At 44.4% G+C, this 25,000-nt stretch overlaps 1 protein-coding gene across 1 annotated transcript in view; it reads right to left on the reverse strand.

Annotated features, from left to right (window-relative positions):
• LOC134462691 (low-density lipoprotein receptor-related protein 1-like) overlaps positions 1 to 25,000 on the reverse strand; it is a 260,688-nt gene that overhangs the window by 164,427 nt on the left and 71,261 nt on the right. The window contains exons 4-6 of the mRNA XM_063215836.1: positions 19,686 to 19,793; positions 15,089 to 15,217; positions 12,512 to 12,775 (exon numbers count right to left, since the gene is read on the reverse strand). Of these exons, the coding sequence (XP_063071906.1) occupies positions 12,512 to 12,775; positions 15,089 to 15,217; positions 19,686 to 19,793 (501 nt within the window). The remainder of the gene's footprint in view (positions 1 to 12,511; positions 12,776 to 15,088; positions 15,218 to 19,685; positions 19,794 to 25,000) is intronic.

Here is a 25,000-nt window from a genome sequence, read left to right on the forward strand (position 1 = left end):
GCCTTCACCACTCCAATCGGCTTGTGAAATGTTGGATATGTGATCAGTACTTTATCAAAAGAAAATTCATTGAACAATATATGACAAGATCACTATAGCAGAACCATGATGACAGTACTCATCAATCTGCAAATTGTCCGCTCTGCCAAAGAAGCTGCAGTAAGCTACGCTAAGCGGAGCTGCCTGCCTGCCTGCCTGCCTGCCTCCCTCCCCCACAAGACACAGCACGGTACTATGTAAGGGTTAACGTTCGGCGAGAAGGTCGCTACCGTGGAATAGCAGCACGACAGAGAGAATCTCTAGACCCCGACGCGGAGCGGAGGGGTCTTGTTCTCTCTGAAGTGCTGCTATTCCACAAAGCGACCGACTCGCCGAAAGTTAACCCGCTTATTATATGGATATACTTAAATGACTCACACATGGCGGGGACATTTCTTTAGGCCTATTTAATGTTAAGATTGTTGCTGCGCAAAACAAAACAGTGCCGTTGTGGAACACCGCTAGGCAACAGCTAGGTAGCCAGGACAACAATTGTTGTCTATCACAGCAGCTGATTAGAGTCTTGTTGAAAAGTCGCTTTAGCAGTGAAAAGTCTTGTTGCCATTGACAGCGGTCTGTTATAGACCAACCCGTCCGTTATCGAAAAATAACAGACGTGCGAACGTTGGGGAGCCCCGTTGAAATGAATGGAGCATTCGACCGATGACGTCACAACCATATAATAAGGGGAAATAAACCAGCTGTGATTCGTTCTCCAACGAGGGGAGAGAGAGAGCACAATCAGAGGGAGAGGGAGAGGGAGGGAGTTCCCGGAGTTAGGGGCACCTGCTGTCATGATCCATTCTGCGCGCCAGCAACTAAACCAAAACACCCTTGTTTTCGAGTCCACCCCCGTTATATTTCAGTATATTAGGTTGAAAAGGTCATACAAACGATCTTTTGTTCAGGCTACAGATGACAGAAGACTCTGTAATAGCATCTGATAGGTTTTGAGTTGTTAGGACGATGCCATTATGGGCAAAAACGTTTGCAGTTATAGTTCTACTTCAAATGGCGTTTTCTCAGCTTTTTGGCTAGAAAGCAGCATTTTGGCGAATTCCACTTAATTTCGACAGATGATTATGAAAGAACGGAAAGGGGTAGAGAGACACCGTTTTTTTCTGATGACAGATAAGCGTCTAATCTGTGTTTTGATAGGTATGGTGTTGACATAGACACAGAACTCAATTTTCTGTGAGCCTCCAAAAAACGCCCAAAATGCTGAAAAATCTCTGGCACTCCGAGGTACTCTTTTATGAAAATGGCTGGCAGCCAATGAGTTAAGTATCGAAAATAATCAAATCGCATCGCATCGAATAAAAAGATATCGATATTGAATCGTATCATCATGGAGGCTGTGATTTACACCTCTAACTACTAGTCATTTTTAAACTTAGTACTGTTACTTGGAGACTTTAAATAGGGGATTTCTCATAGGACTTAGCTGGCATAGACTCACAGTGGCTTGGAGAATCATCCACTGTTAGTCAGTGATTTTCATTTGCTACATAATAGCTGTTCCACAGGTGAAACAGCCAAAGTTCCCCAAACCAGAAGTGGTATGGAAATTAAATTTAATTACCGGTAGTCAGTCACTGTGTTCAGTTCTAAATCTTTGAAAGGGACCATAGAGAAAGTGTCTTACTATGAAGATCCCTGTATTTAGTGCTATGAGAAGCTATGCTTTGATGCCATAATTAATCTGCACAGCTTGTGGTAGATGTTATGTAAATGTTAAAAATGCTGAATTGAATGCCCTTGCTCACTACAATGGTAATTATTACAATTTGCAAAGCGGTAAGATTCTGCTTCTAGTGTATTAAGCATTGTAGACATTTTGCTTGTGCCCTACACAGCAAACCAAATGGGAGAGTCAAGTGTAAATGACTTTGCAGAGCTAATGAGATGTTAGCTGCGTCTTGCTGTGCTGCCTTAATGAGATGGTACAGTTAAACCTACAATGCAAATCCACACTCCTCTTCTGGTGACGACTGCAGTTCCAATAGGCACTAATGTTAGCAGGATACAACACTGGACAATATATATAATTAATTGTAACATATTGTGTAGGTAGTGAGATGTTAAGGGCACTTTAACACACACACACACACACACACACACACACACACACACACACACACACACACACACACACACACACACACACACACACACACACACACACACACACACACACACACACACACACACACACACACACACACACACACACACACACACACACACACACACACAATCCATGGTGGGTTTTTTTTCAAAACAGCACAGTAGGATACAAAAAGTCTAACTTATACATGTAGGCCTACTGTATGTCATCTTTTCCATAAAGTTGATTTTATGGATTTAGTACACACAGTGTTGGGCTGTTATAACGTTCAGTACAGTGTGTTAATGTTCTCTTATTACCAAAAAAGGAAACATTCATTTATTTAATGAAATACGAAAAAAACATGCCCAACTAAGTACTGAGGGCGTTAACAGGAAGGAACATCATTTCTCTGGGTAGGACGGAGAGGGTACATAAAACACTACTACCACATCGCTACCGCTAATGAGATGCAAGCTGTAGGTCAATGTGAAATGCTACAGTCTAACTTCTCGCACACATTGAGATGCTGAGCAGTGTCTCACTTTGCAGGCCCACGCTGGATGTCAGGGTAAACTAATTAAGCGTATCCAATTAGATTTTTTTTTCACTGAGCAACACACACACACACACATATGTTAATGGCGATGTAAGCACTGTGTAGACCTGGCTGAGAAATAATGTGCGACTTTCTGACTGTGTGGAGAGTTTTTTAGGTGCTGTGACGTCCTCGCCATATTAAGTAAGATTAAAAGTGTTACCATGCAGACAGAGAGATATTAAAGGTGCCACCTTCTTCTGTGCAGCCTGAGTGAGATTTAAAAGCAACACTTAAAGCCATTTTCAAGATTAATGAATCATCCTCTTGATGTTGGAACATGGTTGAATTATCCACCACAGCTCAAATGAACCTTCTCTCAGCTACGCCTGAAGGGAAAACGCACTTGCAAGTTGCACTTTTTGACTTTTGTGGTTCATTTAACTTTTTCATCTACTGTATTGTTTGATTGCTGAGTGGCTAGTGATCCTATGGAACTGAACCAGGGGTGGAGATATAGGCAGGGCAAGCAGGGCATTTGTCCCTGTGCCCAGGGCCCTCCTGTGTTGGTAGTGGGTGCCCTATTGTGACCAGGGCAGGCCGTATGGAGGGCACTACGTGCAATTGTTCCATCACTGAACTGAACATTAAGTCCTGGAAACATGTAGGGGAAGTCTTGTAAGGAAACCAACCAAAGGTTCCATAGCATCTTACACTATGCAGGCTGAGCGAGATTTTGATGACCCTCTCTGTTATGGTTTGCATTTAATATTTTTCTTTTCATGCAATTGTCATTGGTTACATTTCTGGTAAGAACAATGTACCTGCTTTGTTTTTATGGCTCTTATTACAAAAACGATTTTGAGATACTTTTATTTTGACAAACGATTTGAATAGGAAATTTTCTGAAGCTTAGTTACAGAAGTCAGTTCATCCGTGACAGCAGTGGAGATGGCTAGCTTTGTCTTCCACTCCTCATTTTGACTACAGTTTGTGTCCATGTTTGTTCAAGCAATGTCTAAGTATTTGTTTACCTTATTTCATGCAGGAAATTCATATTTTGATGTTAGTAGATTAAAAATGCTATTAAAAACGAACTATTTTCACAATGCCATAGGAAACACATGGTGTAGCTTAGCTTAGCAGTATTTCATGTCTATTCATGTACATTTTCTGATGTATGTTTTTCATATGCTTGTATTTCAGTTTCACAAATTTATTCATTAAAATCACAAGAAAAAAACTACTTCTGTGGAGTTGATGAGTATCTGTTTAGCTGCTTGGATAGCTAACTCTTAGTGAGGCCAAGACAGTGAAAAGACGGCATCACAACAAGCATGGAGCAGCGCTGTTTCAAAGCTAAGTGGCAAACCAACTCACAAGTGGCTTACATTTACTGAACTGTCTTTCAAGTACTATTTAAATGATGGAGCGCAGACCATCAGCGAGATTTGAGACTCAATCACATGCATCTCATGGTGCCCAAGCTTCAGTTAGCTCCAGATCTAGCATTGTGTTTTTGCAAGCTAAGGCTAAAGCCGACGCCGCTCAAACTAGAGCAACATTCATAAAAAAAGAGGCAGAAATTAAACTGGAACAAGCACGTCTGCAAGCCGCACTGGATTCGCTTAGAGCAGATGAAGAGCTAGAAGCAGCAAGAGCTGAAATGCAAACATTACAAGCTGGATTAATGGAAATGGGCTATGAGATAAGGAGTAATGCCTCTAGTTCAGATCTCGAAGAAGCTAAACAACAAATTCTTACTAAATATGTGCTGGAACAAAGGAGTGTTAATACAGGTGCCACACCATATCAGATGAGGAATGTAGATGTTAGCACGCCAAATCCCCACGCTGCTACAGATCTACAAGCGGCAATAAATCACACAGCTGCTGATTATGGCCCGCCTCCTCTTCTAACCGCCCAGCGAGATAGCAGCCCACAACCTCGCTCAAGCAATGGTCCTCCACCTGTACCTGCTCCCCGGCGTTCTAGCCCCAGAGTGCCTGACCATACCAATACCGTGCCACCAGATTACCAATCATTCAATCTCACCAGCGATCTTGCTAAATTCTTAGCACGCAGCCGCATGGTAACGTCAGGGCTCAGCTCATTTGATGACCAGCCCATAAACTACTGGGCATGGAAGGCGTCATTCAAGAGTGCAATAGCTGGCTTAGATCTGTCTGCAGCAGAAGAGCTGGATCTTCTTGTGAAGTACCTAGGCAAGGACTCGGCTGAGCAAATCAAGCGAATTAAAGCAGTTAACATTCGTCACCCGCCCGCTGGATTGTCATTAGCCTGGGAACGGCTCGAGGAGAACTACGGCTCACCTGAGGCTATAGAGCATGCGCTTTTCACAAAAGTGGAAAAGTTTCCCAAGGTTTCATCCAACGACCCACGGAAGCTGCGTGACCTAGCAGATCTACTGTCAGAGCTGGAATATGCTAAGCTAGATGGCAGTCTACCAGGCCTGTCATACTTAGACACTGCCAGAGGCATACACCCCATAGTGGAGAAATTGCCTCACAACATACAAGAGAAGTGGATATCGTATGGCTCAAGATACAAACGCACTCATCTTGTCAGCTTTCCACCATTCTCTGTATTTGTGAAGTTTGTTCTCACAGAGGCTAAAGCACGCACAGACCCAAGCTTCAATCTCTTCGCTTCTTCGTCTACACCTGCAAATGTGAAAAAGGGCTACTCAGACCGGTCAGCTAAAACACCTGTGGCGGTCCACAAGACGCAAGTCTCTTCTACTGGAGAGTCACCCAGTGAGAATGAGAACAGTGCAGTGAACCCAGGTAAACAGTGTCCGATCCACCAAAAGCCACATCCGCTCAAGAAGTGTCGCGGGTTCAGACTGAAGACAATGGATGAGCGTAAGCAGCTACTCAAGAAGTACTCCATCTGTTTCCGTTGCTGCTCCTCTACTCAGCACCTGGCTAAAGATTGTACAGCTGAAATCAAATGTACCGAATGTGAAAGTGATGCCCACGTATCAGCACTCCATCCCGGTCCAGCCCCTTGGCCACCCAAAGCGTCTCCTCCCCCAGCAAGCCATGGCGGGGAGGGCGACAAAGCGGACAGCCAAGAGGTGACTTCAAAGTGTACACAGGTGTGTGGAGAAGGAGTAAGCCCACGAGCATGTTCCAAAATCAGCCTAGTCAATGTGTACCCTGCTGGATGCCAAGAACAGTCCAAGACAATGTACGTCATTCTGGACGATCAGAGCAACCGCTCTCTTGCTCGCTCCAAGTTCTTCGACGTCTTTCAGATCAAGGGATCTTCGCATGCATACACATTGAAGACATGTGCCGGGCTAACGGAGATGTCCGGGAGAAGGGCTTGCGGATTCACCATTGAGTCAGTCGACAAGAAGCTGAGTCTTTCCTTACCTACTCTTCTTGAGTGTGATCAGCTCCCAAGCAACCGCTCCGAAATACCTACACCTGAAGCTGCCCGCCACCACACTCACCTGAAGTGCATTGCAGATGAAATCCCACCTTTGGATCCCAACGCCGACATCCTCCTCTTGTTAGGCCGGGACATCCTAAGGGTGCACAAAGTCAGAGATCAGATCAATGGTGTGGGCAACTCCCCATTTGCACAGAAGCTGGATTTGGGGTGGGTAATCGTCGGAAACGTTTGTCTTGGATCCACCCACAGACCTCTCCAGGTGAACAGCTTCAAGACCACAGTACTGGAAAACGGTCGTACAAGCTATCTCCAGCATGCAGTGGTCAAATCAAGGTGAAAGACGCCTACGCAGAAAAGCCCAACAGTCGTCATCAGCTAGCGCTTAGCCGAGCATACAGCACGATGACACCTCTCAACGTTGAGAGCCTGGGTCAAGGTATCTTCGATCGCACCTCAGACGACCACAAGCTTGGTCCTTCAGTTGAGGACATGGAGTTCCTGCGAATCATGGATGAGGAGTTCCATCAAGATGACGCCAACAACTGGGTTGGTCCTCTACCTTTCCATTCGTCGAGGAGACGGCTACCCAACAACAGGCAGCTCGCCTATGACCGGCTCATGTCCCTACGACGGTCACTGGACAAGAAACCTGCCATGAAGGCGCACTTCTTGGACTTCATGGAGAACATGCTCAAGCGACAACACGCAGAGGTCGCACGACCACTCCAAGCAAACAAAGAATGCTGGTACTTACCTCTGTTCGGAGTCTACCATCCGAAGAAGCCGGACAAAATCCGCATCGTCTTCGATTCCAGTGCAGCCTATGACGGAGTGTCACTCAACGACGTCCTCATTACAGGCCCCGACCTCAACAACAGCCTAGTAGGCTTGCTCATGAGGTTCAGGAAAGAAGCGGTGGCTGTCACAGCTGATATCGAACACATGTTTCATTGCTTCATGGTGAAGGAGGACCACAGAGACTTCCTTCGTTTTCTGTGGTACCAGAACAATGACATGGCACGTGAAGTCACAGAGTATCGGATGAGAGTCCACACCTTCGGAAACAGTCCCTCACCTGCCGTCGCCATATACGGCTTACGAAGGGCTGGCGAAGAAGGTGAAGCAGACTTTGGTCCTGCAGCTCGAAGATTTGTTGAACGCGAGTTTTACGTGGATGATGGACTGAAATCATTCAGCACTGAAGAAGAAGCCATCAATGTTGTAAAGCAAACTCAACAAATGCTTGCAGCCTCGAACATCAGGTTACACAAGCTCACTTCCAATCGACCTGCAGTTCTGGAAGCCTTTCCGCCTGGTGATCGTGCTCAAAATATTGAAGACCTGGATCTCTTCGCGGATGACCTGCCTATCCAACGCAGTCTGGGATTGTCCTGGAACATCTCAATGGACACATTCACGTTCCGAATCACCTGTGAGCAGAAACCCTTTACTCGGAGAGGTGTGCTATCGACTGTGAACAGTGTCTACGACCCGCTAGGGTTCCTAGCCCCAGTCACCATTCAAGGCAGACTGCTCTTGAGAGAGCTCACCAGCCTGGCATGCGACTGGGACTCGCCTCTCCCACACCACATGGAAGCAGAGTGGATGAAATGGAGAGACTCATTGCAAGACCTAGAGGAACTTCAGATCCCACGTGTCTACACACCCATTTCTACATCAGGGGCCCAGCGAAAGGAGCTTTGCGTGTTTGCTGATGCATCAGTGAAAGCTGTGGCTGCAGTGGCATACATCCGAGTCTCATCTCAAGAGGGGCATGTAGAGACTGGCTTTGTGTATGGGAAAGCGAAGTTGGCGCCTCAACCTGACTTAACGATTCCGAGGCTTGAACTCTGCGCGGCAGTGCTCGCCGTGGAGATGGCAGAGATGATCACAACAGAGATGGATGTGACGTTCGACAACGTAGTGTACTACACTGACAGCAAGGTGGTGTTAGGATACCTCCACAACCAGACACGGAGGTTCTACGTTTATGTGCACAACAGAGTCCACCGCATACGGCACTCACCATGCTCTGGACAGTGGAGATACGTACCTTCGGAGTTGAATCCAGCGGACTACGGCTCTCGCTCTGTGCCAGCGGCTCTTCTCAGCAGCACGACATGGCTTAAAGGACCAGCCTTTCTCACCAAGCCATCTCTGTACCCCTCCGAGCCTCAAGAGGCCTACGACCTTGTCCGATCCTGCGGCGGACTCTGAGATACGTCCCCAGGTGACGGCAAACATTGTGCACATCCCTGAAGATACTGTGCAGCCTGAGCGCTTCGAGCGCTTCTCCAAGTTAAGCTGTCTCTGACCAGAGCAATAGCTCACTTGATCCACATTGCTCGCACCTTTTCTCACTCTACTACTCCCACCAACAGCTGCAGAGGTTGGCACATCTGTCCGCCCTCGGTGGAAGAGATGGCACAAGCCAAAGAGTGCATTCTGAAGAGTGTCCAGAGAGTGCGCTATCAAAGAAGAGATCAAGTGCATTCAAGAGGGCTCGAACATTTCCTCATCAAGCAGCCTGTGCAAACTGAACCCGATTCTCGACTCAGATGGACTGTTGAGAGTTGGAGGCCGCATAAGGCACTCCGGCCTAGACTTGGATTATGTCAATCCCATCATTGTCCCCAGTCGTCATCACCTGTCAGTGCTTCTCATACGCCACTACCATGAAGCTGTGAAACACCAGGGCAGGCATTTTACAGAAGGTGCCATCAGGTCAGCAGGCTTCTGGATAGTTGGTGCAAAACGAAGCATCGCCAGTCTTCTGTTCAAGTGTGTGACCTGCAAGAAGCTGCGGGGAAAAACAGAACAGCAGCAAATGGGAGACTTACCAGCTGAGCGGCTACAGGTAGCACCACCCTTCACATACGTCGGTGTTGACGTATTCGGGCCATGGGAGGTTACCTCACGCCGCACTAGAGGAGGACACGCCAATTCCAAGAGATGGGCAGTGATGTTTTCATGCATGTGTACGCGAGCAGTGCACATTGAGTTGATCGAGACAATGAGTGCCAGTAGTTTCATCATCGCCATCCGAGGTCCTGCACGGCAGATCCGTTCCGACTGTGGGACGAACTTTGTAGGTGCCTCACGGGAACTGCAAATGTCCAGCACTGACGCATCCCCAGAGAGTGTCGAGAGATACCTCAGCGACCAGAACTGCACCTGGGTGTTCAATCCGCCCCATTCATCCCATATGGGTGGAGCCTGGGAGCGGATGATCGGGATCGCCAGGCGCATCCTCGACTGTATGCTACAAGAGCAAAGAGCCCAGCTGACACATGAGGTCTTGTCTACACTCATGGCCGAGGTAGCTGCAGTGATGAACGCTCGACCACTCATCCCAGTATCGTCAGACCCAGAGTCAACTTTGATCCTCACTCCATCCATGCTCCTGACCTTGAAGACAGGGTCCACACCTCCTCCTCCTGGCAACTTCGAGGGTGGGGCTAGGTACAAGGAAGAATGGAAGAGAGTCCAAAATCTGGCTGACATCTTCTGGGGCAAGTGGAGGCGCGAGTACCTTCACACGTTGCAGCTCCGTCAAAAGTGGCAGGACAAGAAGCCCAGCTTGAAATGCGGAGACGTAGTTCTACTCAAAGATTCTCAATCAAAGAGAAACGAGTGGCCGATCGCTGTCATCACAAAGACTTTCCCAGGTCAAGATGGACTAGTCCGGAAGGTCGAGGTGACTACTGCGAGGGATGGAAACAAAAAGACTTTCTCTCGTCCCGTCACAGAAGTGGTCCTGCTTCTGTCCGAAGACCGCACCTGCAATGAAGATAGTTAATTGTGGGTTCTTACAGACCCCAGGCGGGGAGTGTCATGGTTTGCATTTAGTATTTTTCCTTTCATGCAATTGTCATTGGTTACATTTCTGGTAAGAACAATGTACCTGCTTTGTTGTTATGACTCTTATTACAAAAACGATTTTGGGATACTTTTATTTTGACATGCAATTTGAGTAGGAAATCGCCTGAAGCTTAGTTACAGAAATCAGTTCGTCTGTGGCAGCAGTGGAGATGGCTGCCTTTGTCTTCCACTCCTCATTTTGACTACAGTTTGTGTCCATGTTTGTTCAAGCAACGTCTGTAAGTATTTGTTTACCTTATTTCATGCAGGAAATTCATATTTTGATGTTAGTAGATTAAAAATGCTATTAAAAACGAACTATTTTCACAATGCCATAGGAAACACATGGTGTAGCTTAGCTTAGCAGTATTTCATGTCTATTCATGTACATTTTCTGATGTATGTTTTCCATATGCTTGTATTTCAGTTTCACAACTTTATTCAGTAAAATCACAAGAAAGAAACTACTTCTGTGGAGTTGATGAGTAGCCTATCTGTTTAGCTGCTTGGATAGCTAACTCTTAGTGAGGCCAAGACACTCTCGTCAGTGTGTGTGTGTATGTGATGTAGCAACCCAATGTAAGTAGGCTGCCGGATGTGAGTGCCCGGATATCCACCCGAGTATTTACGTCAATTTTACCTCAGCTACTCGATTTCGGTCGTGTATTTACGACAGTTTAACCTCAGCTACTTGATTTCGGTCCGATTTGAGTCTGACTGAAGATGGAAGGGACATAGGTACGTGCGTAAAGAGCCCACACATCGCCGTTTCGGTGACACCAGAGAGTTCCTTGATCTCTCAATCAAAAGAATAGGCCCGTGACCAATAAAATCAAAAAAAAATTTTTTTTTAATGAAATTATAGCCTAACTGAATTGATTTGGGTGTGAAAATTAAACTGTCTCAACCGGGCACCTCACCGGGAATCCATCAAAAGATAACGGCGTTACTTTCTCGTCGGCATTCTTTTGTTTTTATTATCCAGGAGGACTGAGCTGAAAACTGCAGCAGTCACCGTGCACAGTTCTAGCTGCTCTGAAGCACGTGCGTGTCTAAGCAAATCATCCTGCACATTCGCAATGTTAAATAAAAGGTTTTGCACAAGACTATAACCTAAAATAGATGCAATGTCACAGACACTTCCGTTTAGGAAGGCATTAAAGTCTCGAGAATACCCAGTCTAAATGTAACTAGCACTCGGGAAGTTTTACTCCTTACATTAGTGAAACATAACGTCAGGATAGCCTACAAGTTAAAAGAATATCTGGGCATAGCCTTCTCACTGAGTTAGAAAACAGCAGTTATGCCGCATATTGTGTAGTTATTATTTGGTGGTGCAAAAGCAACACGAGAAACCATGCCGCATGCCATTATTATTGGTGATGCCCAAACAACCAAGCCAGATTGGTGACTAGAGCCTGCCTAGTACATTTAGACATAGCCTACTCATTTACATGTACATTTAAAAGTGTCAGTGCAGAACTGAACTGGGCGCTGAATATAAATATTGGAGCCTGTCTCCCTCCGTGTCTAGATATTGTACAGTCAGAGGCGCACGCACACGCTTTCTGTATTATATGAAAACATCCTAAAACGGTCACAACATCAGAGGACCTTCGTGGTGGTGTGGAGGATACTTGCGGCGGGGGCCGAGACTTGGTTACGGGACAATCTTAATATTATTGAAGGGACAGAAATGCTCAATACTTTACCCGGTCTAAATGAAGCACTCTCAAAGTTATGCCGCATATTGTGCAGATTATTTGGTGATGCCAACAACACGTGAAACCAGGCACATTGGAGACTAGAGCCTCATTTAGACATAGCCTATTAATTTGGTTGTGCAACGTAAACTTATAAGTGTCAGTAAAGAATCAAACGGGGCGCTGAAATATTGGAGCCAGTAACTCCGTGTCCAGTGGATATTGCAGAGGTGTGTGCGCGCGCACAACTAATTTCTCTCCCATCTCTTTGCTTATCAAGCCTCCGATCTCCAAAAAGACACGGGCACTCAGGATAACTGTTTACACGAGCTGTTTAAATAATGTGATGCACGTTCTTCATGACATGGCATGGTTTGGCCACCCTAAATTCAACATGACTGCATTCGCACATATCGTTTATACATCCGTGATGGAATTGTCACTCTTAATGTGCAAGTATTAGGCTATGAAAAAAATATACTAAAACGATCACAACACCAGAGGACCCGTGGTGGTGTGGTGGATATTTGTGGCGGGGGCCGAGGCCGAGTTGTTACGGTAGGCTACAATCATATTATAGAAGGGACAGTCAGGCGACACAGCGCGACTCACATCGGGTAGCTGTGGTACCGCAAAGCATTCCTGATGGTGGAAATGAATGCAAATGCATGGAAATACTCGGGCGGATATCCGGGCACTCACATCCGGCAGCCTACTTACATTGGGTTGCTACATGTGTAATACTGACAGAAACACAGGACAGACAGACAGATGGACACACTCACACGCACGCACAGGCACAGGCATACACACGCATACACAGTCCAAGTCTACACTCACTGTGCAGGCTGAGCGAGATGTTGATGACTCTCTCGTCGGTGACGCTCTTCAGGTTGGGGATCTTGGCACACTTGAGCTGCGTTCCGGCGGGGGCGTCGCCCACGTGGATCCAGCAGACCGTTTCCTGTGCGTACAGGAAGTCCATGGCGGTGGTCTGCTTGGTGCCGGTGAAGGGCAGGCTGGGGCCCTGGCCGCCCGTCAGGGACGTGGCCTGGATGTTCTGGGAGTTGGCGATGAGCAGGACGGGCAGGCGGTCCACAGGAACTAAGGAGGACAACAGGAGGGGACATTGGTTTAGTTTTTTGTCTTTTTTTGTCCCCAACACACGGTTATGAACACACACACACACACAAGCACGCACACATGCACGCACACAGTAATGCATAGAATTGCAAAATGAGGCATATAAGGTGCATGTACACGCACACACACTCATGTGCGCGTGTGTGCGCGCAAACACACACACGCACGCACACGCACACATACACATACACACACACAGGACACAAGAGCAACAGAGGAAGACATTGTTTGTGTAAGGGTTGCTCAATTGGGGGAAAAAACAATTATGATCATGATTTTTTCAGTCAATAGAAAAATCATGATTATTATTATTTATTTATTTTTTGTTAAACAATGGATTTTTTTCTCTCTCTTTTTTCTCTCAAAAATAACATAATTATTATAAATAACTGTACACGGATACCAGATTATGTTGTCCGGATCTTTGTTTAACCACCTGACATTTAACTGATGCAGTTGGCATAATTCAGCACTTAACTTTTAACCACTTTAACTTCTAGAGAAAAATAGAAAATCATTGATTGAACTACATTTTATGAATATGGAGACTGCTTCACATGAAAAAGTTTGATTAGAAATCATGATTAAAACTCCTTTAATTGCACAGCCCACATTGACATTGACATTTTATAAATTAAGACGAGAGGTATAAGATATAATAAAAGACAAGAAAGAGAGACATAAAAATAACATTGTCATAGTGAATGATGAGATGATGACTGAAATTGAAGTCATTCTATTGTATATAAGAAACTGACATGTGAGATGACGGGTGACAGGTGAGATGATGAGAGGATGTGACAGGTGAGATGATGAGAGGATGACAAGAGGACGAGAAGAAGCCATTATTTATGTCACTAATGGATGTGAACGAAAAAGGCAAAAAACATATACAGTACAGAATACACTGTTTATCTATGATGGTAAGTGGTATTCTACATGCATTTTCAGATTAGAGAAAGATAAATCCTGATTTATCAGAAAATCTGAGTTAGCAAGAAAAAAATGTGTGTTACTATATGTAGATTTTGATGAGAAGGGAAAAAAAACATGAACATGGATGATGAGATGATTGCTGGAGAAGAATGTACCTTCACATTATTATCAGACACAAAAGGGATAAGTTAAGTAGAAACAAGACAAATGAATGGTGGGTCATTGTGAGAGCCTAATGAAAGGGTTCAAGCAGGAACATAAAAAGACAAGGGCACGGGAGAGTAGAGGGGCAAATTAGCGAAGATGGTAATAGCACAGAGAGTACATAGAGAAATCATCAGTACCTCTTGAGCCTTTCCCCAAAATTACCTTTAAATGACACTGGCCTTGTTCAAAGTACTTATCCTGATTATAAAGAGCCAGTCTGATTGCCAACATTTTGCTGCATGCTGGTTAAATGTTACAAAACATCCCGACATGTCTGTTCCTCAAATTTAATAGTGGAGATGAGGTTTGTGTAGACGCAGTCTGAAATGAGTCTGGCCAAGCGGTCTATCTCTGAAATTTCAAATTTGATTGAAACAGCCCATGAATATCATCGAGCATTTCCAACTAAACGAATGAGGCAGATTTTGAGGGGATGACAAACTTGTGTAGGGGAACCTACTTTCCTGCCTGCTAACACGACAGACATTGAGCAGCAGTTCAAATCACACAAGTTCCCTCCCCACAAGGCAAATGAAGAGCTTAAATAAGCTACTTAGCTTTAAATATTGGACTGTATACTCAGCTTGTAGCTACATTGTTTCCCTGCGAAGCCCTGTTGCGGTGGAGGGGGACCTGTTTCTAATGAGGCTAATGTTATGGCAGCTGTGAACTGATCTGGGCCTTCAGGGAACGCTTGTCAGAATGCGGCAAGTGAGAGTGGTGCTTGTGCATTACTGTGTCTGAGAGTCTGTGTGCTGTGTTTGAGGGAGAGAGAGAGAGAGAGAGAGAGAGAGAGAGAGAGAGAGAGAGAGAGAGAGAGAGAGAGAGAGAGAGAGAGAGAAAATGAGAGAGAGAGAGAGAGAGAGAGAGAGAGAGAGAGAAAGAGAAAGAGGAATTGAGAGAGAGAGAGAGAGAATGGGAAAGAGGAATGGAGAGAGAGAGAGAGAGAGAGAGAGAGAGAGAGAGAGAGAGAGAGAGAGAGAGAGAGAGAGAGAGAGAGAGAGAGAGAGAGAATAAGAGAGAGAGCAGCCAGTGAGTGTGTGTACAGTATGTGTATAATATAGAAAGACTGTGATGGGGACAAGGACACACACACAAAGACACAAAGACAAAATGAGAGCATCAGCATACCGTTCTTGGCCTTGCAGGAGCGGAGGTCTGACAGGGGCAGGTATCCCTCCACACATGAGCAGGAGTACGAGCCGTCCGTGTTGGTACACGTCTGACTGCATGTGCCATACATGGTGCACTCGTCAAAATCTGACCAATCACACAAGAAGGTCAAAGGTCAGACAGGAAAAGAAAAACACATAATATAACAAGTCATATACAGAGGACATAGCTTCTGGTTTGCAATAACGACAAAAAAGAGAGGCAAATCTATTCAAGGCTTTACATTCTGCAATTGATTTAACTTAGCAGAGATGTATAAAGTTTAATTTACACAGATGTTTTGTTCATTTAGGTTTGTGGCAAGAGTGTTTGAAGAAAGAATATTCAATATTTTACAGTATGTCTTGTGAAGATTGTCATCCATAGTCTACCGGTAGTTGCCTAGAACTTAACAACTTAAATCTTTTTGACTGTATACCTTAACAGTACTGCAGTTCATAGATGTTAAACTTGCTGGCATGAAATAGAAAAAGAGTTATGCCAATTTGGCATTCGTTTATTATAAAACCTCATAAACATTTTACATAAAACGATCTGTTGTTCATTTCACTCCTGATTTAACCAGCATCACATTTAATCACGCACGACTCCACGGATTAATGGGTCGTTATATTAAAAAATGTTTTTTTTTGAAAAATAAAAACAAGAAAGGCATGTGTGTGCGCCAGAGTAATTTGATCTAAGCTCCCCCATTAGCTGAAGCACACACAATTTATGCCAATTTGAGATTTGTTTATCATACAACCTTATCAACATTTTACATAAAACAAATCTGTTGTCCATTCCATTCCTAATTTAACCAGCATCACATTTAATCATGCACAATTCCACAGATGAATGGGTCATTGTATTGAAAAAAAGAATCAAACAAACAACCAAAAACAAGAAATGATGTGTGTGATACTTGTGCGTTTGCTAGCTCACACACACACACACACACACACACACACACACACACACACACACACACACACACACACACACACACACACACACACACACACACACACACACACACACACACACACACACACACACACACACACACACACACACACACACACACACACACACACACACACACACACGTAGGTGTGAGCTGAGCAGTAGATTGGAGTAAGACTAGGCTGCTTCAGACACATCATTAGGCTGCTTGGTAATTTCCCCCTCGCAATTATCTTTGCTGATGGTGAGGGGAGCAACATCCAGTTTCCAAACCATTTTCTCTCCTCCGGACTTAATGGCGCCCATAAATACTGAGCCGCACAAGGGAATTGCTTGAACGATGATGCACTGACGCGGAGACCTTGATATTCACGGAAAACATCCCCATTACATCGTTCTCTCACCTCGAATGTATGTAGTCTTTCAAGCTGAGCCAAGAACGGTTATACCCATTCCGCAAGAAGTGAAATCAATATTGCTTGGTATTTGCGTAAAACCTTGGGTTGTGCATTCAAAGATATCCATTCTATATTTTCTAGTAGTGTCCCTGAGCACAACCACCGTCAAGGTGCTGGTGATGTGCAGTAAAAGTAATCCAAGTAAATGAAGGATGAATCCGCACACACTGGTATTCTTTGCTGGTAGTTTATTTGGTGAACAAGACGTTTCGCTGTTGCTTCATCAGGTTCACTCACTGTGAAACACAGCACAGACTCACAGCGAAACGTGTTGTTCACCAAATAAAAATACCAGCAAAGAATACCAGTGCGAAGTGATTCATCCTTCCTTTACTTGGATACATACTATATTAGTTGGATGATAAAATTACACAATGTGTATTAAGTATTTGTCCACAATTCAAACATCTTCCGTGTGAACGCAAGAGCTGCTACAGCTTCTGATGTCCACATCAGAATTAGAACTGAAACAGGAACAAGAACAGGAAATATCTTTGGAGCTGAGACCGAACATCTGTCAAGCACGAAAATGAATCAGGTAACACTTCCAAATAAGGGGCCATAATTAACAGTAAGTAGCTATAACCTAATACTTAAGTAAGGGTTAATAATCATTACTTAACGCCATATTAGACACATAGTAATTGCTATTAATGCATATGTTGAGCATTAGTAAGCAGTTACTTAACTATTAGATGACAATGGCACATTATTATTTAACTAATAGATAAGTAAGGGCACAGTTAATAGTTAAGTAGCTATCAGGTCATACTTAAGTAAGGACCAAAATTAATACTTACTTAATACAAAAGTATGGCATAACTAATGGATAAATAATACATAAATATTGGGAGTTGGGACCCTTATAATAGAGTTGGCTGAGGATAACTGATGGTTAATTAATGGATAGATATTGGTGTTTGGGACCCTTACTGTATATTAGAGTTGGCTGCGGATAACTGATGGTTAATTAATTCATAGATATTGGTGTTTGGGACCCTTATAATAGAGTTGGCTGCGCATACCTAATAGTTAAGTAATTAGTCTACTGTGACGTCTAGCGTTCACTCGTTCAAATCACTGTAATAATGGCAATAGGAGCCATTATATAGCAAGGATTGGACGTACACTTCTCAATGATGGTGGGGTGATGAGATGTAATTTGTTCATATACCACTTATTAGTTTTAATGGTAAAAACCCTACAATAAATGCAGAACATTATGAAGAGTAATAGTTTTGAAGCGAAACTAAACCATTCCTTTGTGATAATTAAGGTAATGTCTGAAAATATTAGCTCCAAGAAGTGCAGTGCATGATGGGTACTCAATCTACAGACAATATTTCGGTATTATTTATTCATTAGTTATGCCTTACTTTTGTATTAAGTAAGTGTTAATTTTGGTCCTTAGTTAAGTATGACCTAATAGCTACTTAACTATTACTGTACCCTTACTTATCTATTAGTTAAATAATTTTTATGCTATGAACTTGTAACACAAGGTAATAGTTATCTAATAGTTATGTAACTGCTTGCTAATGTTTTACATATGCATTAATAACAATTAATATGTGTCTAATGTGGCATTAAGTAATGATTATTAACCCTTACTAAAGTATTAGGTTATAGCTACTTTGCTGTTAATTATGGCCCCTTATTTGGAAGTGTTACCATGAATCATCTTGCTTTCTCTTTTGACTGAACCATCACCTTCAAATGACAGATTCAAAGGGGATCTGGCCCAGAGCAGTGGCACAGTCATTCCTGTACTGCCCAGCCCAGTCCAGCTCAGACCAGTTCTGTGTCACATGAGTGCAACAAAAGCCAAGTCGCATTGTGCCTCTATGGACAGAACCAAAATGACTGCAACACAAGACTCAGAACCGATCCAGTATTACTGGTTGGACTGCAGTAGACTAAAGTCCAATCCTGGACCAGACCAGCTCTTTTTGAGGAAAGATTGAGGAAATGAAATTGAGGAGAGATTGACAAATTGAAATCGAATTGAATCTTTGCCACATGGGTGTTGTGCACCAAACGCTGAACCTCTTTTGGCAGAACACACTATTACTTTATACGACACAGTACTGCAACACCAGACCCAGAACGGATCTGTCCCAGACCAGTGTCAACGAGAGTACTGTTAAAACCCCGTCCTGGACCAGAGCAGCTCTCTGTGTCACATGAGTTGTGCTGTGCAACGAAAGCAGAGCTGTGTTGTGCCGTGGCCCCGAAATTCCTCCAAACAACACCCCCAGCATGGGCCTGGCTCATCCCACCATGGAGGCCAGCAGGAATGCTGCAGGGCCAGGCTAGAGCACACAACCCCTACTGGGCCAGTGGCCTCCCTGATGGATCTAACTGCTGGAGTCATACGTGTGTGTGTGTGTGTGTGTGTGTGTGTGTGTGTGTGTGTGTGTGTGTGTGTGTGTGTGTGTGTGTGTGTGTGTGTGTGTGTGTGTGTGTGTGTGTGTGTGTGTGTGTGTGTGTGTGTGTGTGTGTGTGTGTGTGTGTGTGTGCATGCGTGCGTGTATTTGTGTGTGCCCGCGTACGTGTGTGTGTCTATGTCTGAACGTGCGAGCATGCGTGCGTGCATGTGTGTGTCTAGGCCTGAAATGGAGTGAATGAGACCCGCGCGGTCTCTAGGGTTCAAATATGACCTACCCTGTGCACCGACTCCCAGGCAACATCGAAAATTCACCTCTTTCACCACTGGGGAGTATGCACCCCTGGTAGAGACACAGACAGGCAGGAACAGATAGAGTGATATAAATATTCCCCCTCCCCCAGGAGAAATTGAAGGCACTCGAACAACGGGAGGCACATTTGTGCCCTTTCTTTGGTGCCAACGGAGGATGTACAGCTCTCTGAAATGTTATGCAGAGGTCATCAGTTACTCTGCTGTGTGTGTGTGTGTGTGTGTGTGTGTGTGTGTGTGTGTGTGTGTGTGTGTGTGTGTGTGTGTGTGTGTGTGTGTGTGTGTGTGTGTGTGTGTGTGTGTGTGTGTGTGTGTGTGTGAATAAAAATGACTGTGTGTTTATGGATTTGATAATAAAAACGTGTGTGCACGTGTGTGTGTCTGTGTATGTGTGTGTGTGTGTGTGTCTGTGCGTGCGTGCGCGCGTGCGTGTGTGTGTGTGTGTGTGTCGTACCTTTGCAAGTTTTTCCGTCCTCGGCGATCTCATATCCAGGCTTGCAGTAGCACAGGGCGCCTGTTCTGGTCATAGCGCAGCTATCCGCACAGGCAGTACAGTTTTGCTCTGCAAATATAGGAGACAGAAAGGGTAAACAGAGGGTTAGATGGTAGACTCAATGCTTGCTTGGTGCGCGCACGTGTGTGTGTGTGTGTGTGTGTGTGTGTGTGTGTGTGTGTGTGTGTGTGTGTGTGTGTGTGTGTGTGTGTGTGTGTGTGTGTGAGTGTGTGTGTGAGTGCGTGTGCCAGGGCTTGACACTGGCACCTGCCAACCGGCCAAATGCTGGTAAAACTTGGTTTTGGCTAGTAACACTTTCAGTGTCACTAGCCAATTTGGCTGGCAGCTTATTCCTTGGTATGAAATACACACCATAGTAGCCTATGTTGTGTTTTCCCCTTATGTATCAATTGCTTGCACAGTATTTAAGTCCAAGACAAGAAAAAGCTCAGTAACTCAATTTCTACTTCCATTTAGAAAGCAATGCACTCATCTTGCTTTAGCACTTCATCTTTTGAGGCTAGATGTACCCTATCATGATAAAGGAAGAAAAAAACTATATGTAAAATCTGCGGCTAGTGGAATACCTGAATGGCTAGTGACTTAGGAAAACCACTAGCCACAGTGGCCGGTGGGTGAAAAAGTTCATGTCAAGCCCTGGTGTGTGTGTGTGTGTGTGTGTGTGTGTGTGTGTGTGTGTGTGTGTGTGTGTGTGTGTGTGTGTGTGTGTGTGTGTGTGTGTGTGTGTGTGTGTGTGTGTGTGTGTGTGTGTGTGTACGTACTTCTAGCAATATTGACCTGTTCCTTTGTGTTAGCTGGTGATGGACAGACTGTGTACAGGTAAGTGTCTGTGTCTTTCTCTGTCTGTGTCTTTCTCTATTTGTCTCTTTCGCTCTCTCACTCTGTGTGTGTGTGTGTGTGTGTGTGTGTGTGTGTGTGTGTGTGTGTGTGTGTGTGTGTGTGTGTGTGTGTGTGTGTGTGTGTGTGTGTGTGTGTGTGTGTGTGTGTGTGTGTGTGTGTGTGTGTGTGTGCGCGTGTGTATACACCTACACACCAGCGTGCTGCGCTCTTTCATTATCACGCTTTCCGCCTTCCTGCTCTCCAAACGACTGCAGATCAATTAGTCGTTTTCAAGATGGCCAAACAATCAATTAGCAACACCTGAACACCCCAGACAAGGCCCCATTCACAGCACAAATCCAGTAAATGAAACTCTGTTCGGATCTGATCCGTGCCATAATTATGGAGCTCATGCTAACCATGGGGGGCCCCTGTGCTTGCCTAATGACCCACAGCCATGGGCATAGCTGCGGGCTTGGTTGAGCAGGAAAGGCCAGGGATTGAAATCGGGGCCTCTGGGGGCTAGAGGCTTTTGCTCAGCAGGTTTAGCTGAGAGCCCTAGATATGCTAAGCTAAGGTAAGCCCCTTTGATGAAACGCTAACTGAGGCACTGAAGATGGCTTTAGGCCAGATTGTCTGTCTGTTTGTCATACCAACCAATAAAATTCATACGAGGTTTGGAAGTAAAGTCTTTTTCTTTAACAAATTGTAAGAATAATCATTAGTTAAAAAAGTCTCCTGTGCAGTTCTGTAAAAGTCATGAGTTCAGGACAAAGGAAGGATGACAGAATGCTGACTTAACTGAAAAAAATTATAATTTGAGGATCTTGAAACCAGACGGCACGTGTTGAAAGTAGGAAGTATTGTGATTTTGCAACTGTCAACTATGAAATAAAAACTCTTGCTGTTACTGGACTAGGTGAGAGTCAAGATTGGTTTGCCATGAGACAGAGCTGTTTCCTTACATGCGCTCCACTTTTCCTCTCCTTTTGGTCAAAGTGTAAAATCCTGCAACTCTTGTCCGTTTGTTTATATCCAAACTGTCAGACACACACACACACACACACACACACACACACACACACACACACACACACACACACACACACACACACACACACACACACACACACACACACACACACACACACGCCCAGACACACACACACACACACACACACACACACACACACACACACACAAACGCCCAGACACACACACACTCACACACACACGCCCAGACACACACACACTCACACACACGCCCAGACACACACACGCACACACACAAATGCACACACACAGACACACACTCCACTTATCTGCCTCTCTAGAAATGGGAATTCGATTTTCTGTCCAATCAACAATTACATGCACATGTATGCGCACAGTCGCTTTCTTATGTTGCAGAGATGATGGACAAGAGAGGAGAGCACTTCAGACAAGCATGGAGGCGAAATATTGCTCTGGTGTGACCCATCATGCAACATTGATGTCTCCTGTCGCCCTCGTCAAGACAAGTGTGTGCTCAAGACTGTACGTTTATAGTGCCTCTCTATATGGTTGAATGGATGTCAACAGCGCTCATTTTCACAGCATATTTGCCAATCTGTGTGTGTGTGTGTGTGTGTGTGTGTGTGTGTGTGTGTGTGTGTGTGTGTGTGTGTGTGTGTGTGTGTGTGTATGTGTGTGCGTTGTGTGCGTCGTGTGCGTTTGTGTGTGTCTGTGTGTGTGTGTGTGTGTGTGTGTGTGTGTGTGTGTGTGTGTGTGTGTGTGTGTGTGTGTGTGTGTGTGTGTGTGTGTGTGTGTGTGTGTGTGTGTGTGTGTGTGTGTGTGTGTGTGTGTGTGTGTGTGTGTCTTCATGCGGTCTCCTGGGACCCCAGTTGACAAGTCATCATGGTGAGGAGTAAATCAGAGTGACAGACACAGACCACAATACTCCACACAGAACCACATTCCCTTAGTCAAGTGTGTTCAAGCTTGTGCAACGTGTGTGTCTGTGCGTGCGTGTGTGCGTAAGTGCGTGCGTGCGTGCGTGTGTGCGTAAGTGCGTGCGTGCGTGCGTGAACGCAAACACGTGTGTATTCTCTTAAAAATTAAATGAAAAATGTGAAGGTGGCTATGAATATGAAAGTGGGTAACAACTCCGTTGAAGAAAGATGGGTCACTGCACAAAAGAGAGCTGTCAAATGGATTTTTAATAATGAATATTTTATCACAGGAGCAGAGAATCCAAAAGCCTTGACACACTTCTCTCATCAAGGTTTATTATCACACAAAATGAAGCCGACCACTAACACAAATGCTTACTGGGTTAGAGCTTTTATCCATCTTACGTTACCTAATTTTGTATCCTCTACACATACTAACTACAAACTATGGGTCGCAGCCCACCAGCATTGCAGGTGGGCCGCGAGAGGTCTGGGGAAATGATCCTCAAATTTACTCACATGGTGCTTAGATATTCACATCTTGTTTAGTTGTCTTGTGTCTTTCTTGTGTACGTCCAGAAACTTGAGTACACTTCCTTATTTGGTGCTTTGATGCGGTAAGGTACTATTAGGCAGGATTTATGTGTAAACATTGTGTCATTTCAATTGCGAAAGTAATTTTCGTGAATTAATTAGTACGAGTTACCCGCGAGGTACAGTGTTACACTTTCTATCTGCCATTGTGATATGGTGCGTTTTCATGCTTATGGTGTTGATGTATGTGTAAAATGGATATTTGTAATCATTTTTAGTCGATTGTGAGAGGAAACTTTGCCGTTTTGGCTTGCTACAGTTGGCTATTTCCTCCTAACTATTAATAGAGCATTTCAGTATTTAATGCATATTTCTCTGAGCTGTGAATGCTGGCTTGTTTCATGCTAATCTCATATTCAGAATTTAGGAGGCCACTCAGTGGCCACATCTTTCTGAAAATAGGCCCTAACTTATAATATAATATAATATAATATAATATAATATATAATATAATATAATATAATATAATATAATATAATATAATATAATATAATATAATATAATATAATATAATATAATATAATATAATATAATATATAATATAATATAATATAATATAATATAATATAATATAATATAATAAGTTATTATGTTATATTGGGCTCCAGAATTTTTTCACATTTCAAAGTGGGCCTTGGTGTTTGACAACGGCTGCACTACAGTATATGTATAGTAGCTATGTACTGTGAAAGCCAATTTGTCACCTTGTCCACTTGTCACCATAGATTTTGCTATCTCAAAACTTTAATTGGATTTAGTTAAGACTGGCTCATTGGAAACCCCTAGCCTCAGATCACTCTTACTGAACATGGTTTGGTTAGGTTTGATTGATTTGACTTAAAAGTGAATGAGCAGTTCAGATTGAACATTACTGATGTAAGACAAATGCATCACTCTATACACAGGTAGTAATGTACTGTCAATGTGCCGACTCAAAGATTCGGTTTCGGACAAATTCGGCCTTGTTGACGGGGATCAGATTCAGTTTCAGTTTCGGTAATCGGAGTAGGATTCGGTATTCGTTTCAGATTCAGCCAAATCTTAAGCAGTGGATTGGGTATTCGGCAGAATATTACAAATTAGTATTTGGTAAATCCCTATTCACAAGCCATTCACACTGACTCCCTCCTAGCTTGGATACAGCCCCTCTCCCAAAGGCCTTTTATAATCTTCATCTTTTCAGACACTTCGTCTTTCTGGGCAGTGTTACGTTAGGCGTTATATTTGGGAAATACTGTATGTTATATGTGTGAGAGGCATGCTGTAAGGGGCAAAGATAACTAGTAGTAACTGGTAACTAGAGTAACTAGTGTTACTGTAGGTGTTATATGTAAAGTTATGCATGAAGTTATTGTGTGTTACACTTGAGGAGTGCCATAATCCTATGTGCATGACCTGCACATACTGTTGACGTGACTTGTTTGTGTATGCGCGTGCAGCAGACCAAATCAACATCCTATGAGGGGACCATGAGGCTTCAGCACACGGCAAAAAGATCAAGGCAGAGGAGAGGAGAGGAGAGGAGAGGAGAGGAGAGGAGAGAAGAGGAGAGAAGAGAAGAGAAGAGAAGAGGTTTGGAGGGGACCATGAGGCTTCAGCACACGGCAAAAAGATCAAGGCAGAGGAGAGGAGAGGAGAGGAGAGGAGAGGAGAGGAGAGGAGAGGAGAGGAGAGGAGAGGAGAGGAGAGGAGAGGAGAGGAGAGAAGAGAAGAGAAGAGGTTTGGAGGGATATTGGGGAGTAGGGAGGGGGGGGGGTGTGGCATGGCTTACTGCGGCGTAATGAGGCTAGAAAACAGAACCAGTGACCTGTGAACCTGCCCACAACACACACACACACACACACGCACACACGCACACACGCACACACGCACACACGCACACACGCACACACGCACACACGCACACACGCA

This window comes from Engraulis encrasicolus, chromosome 14 (assembly GCF_034702125.1).
Source record: "Engraulis encrasicolus isolate BLACKSEA-1 chromosome 14, IST_EnEncr_1.0, whole genome shotgun sequence".
Lineage (NCBI taxonomy): Eukaryota > Metazoa > Chordata > Actinopteri > Clupeiformes > Engraulidae > Engraulis > Engraulis encrasicolus.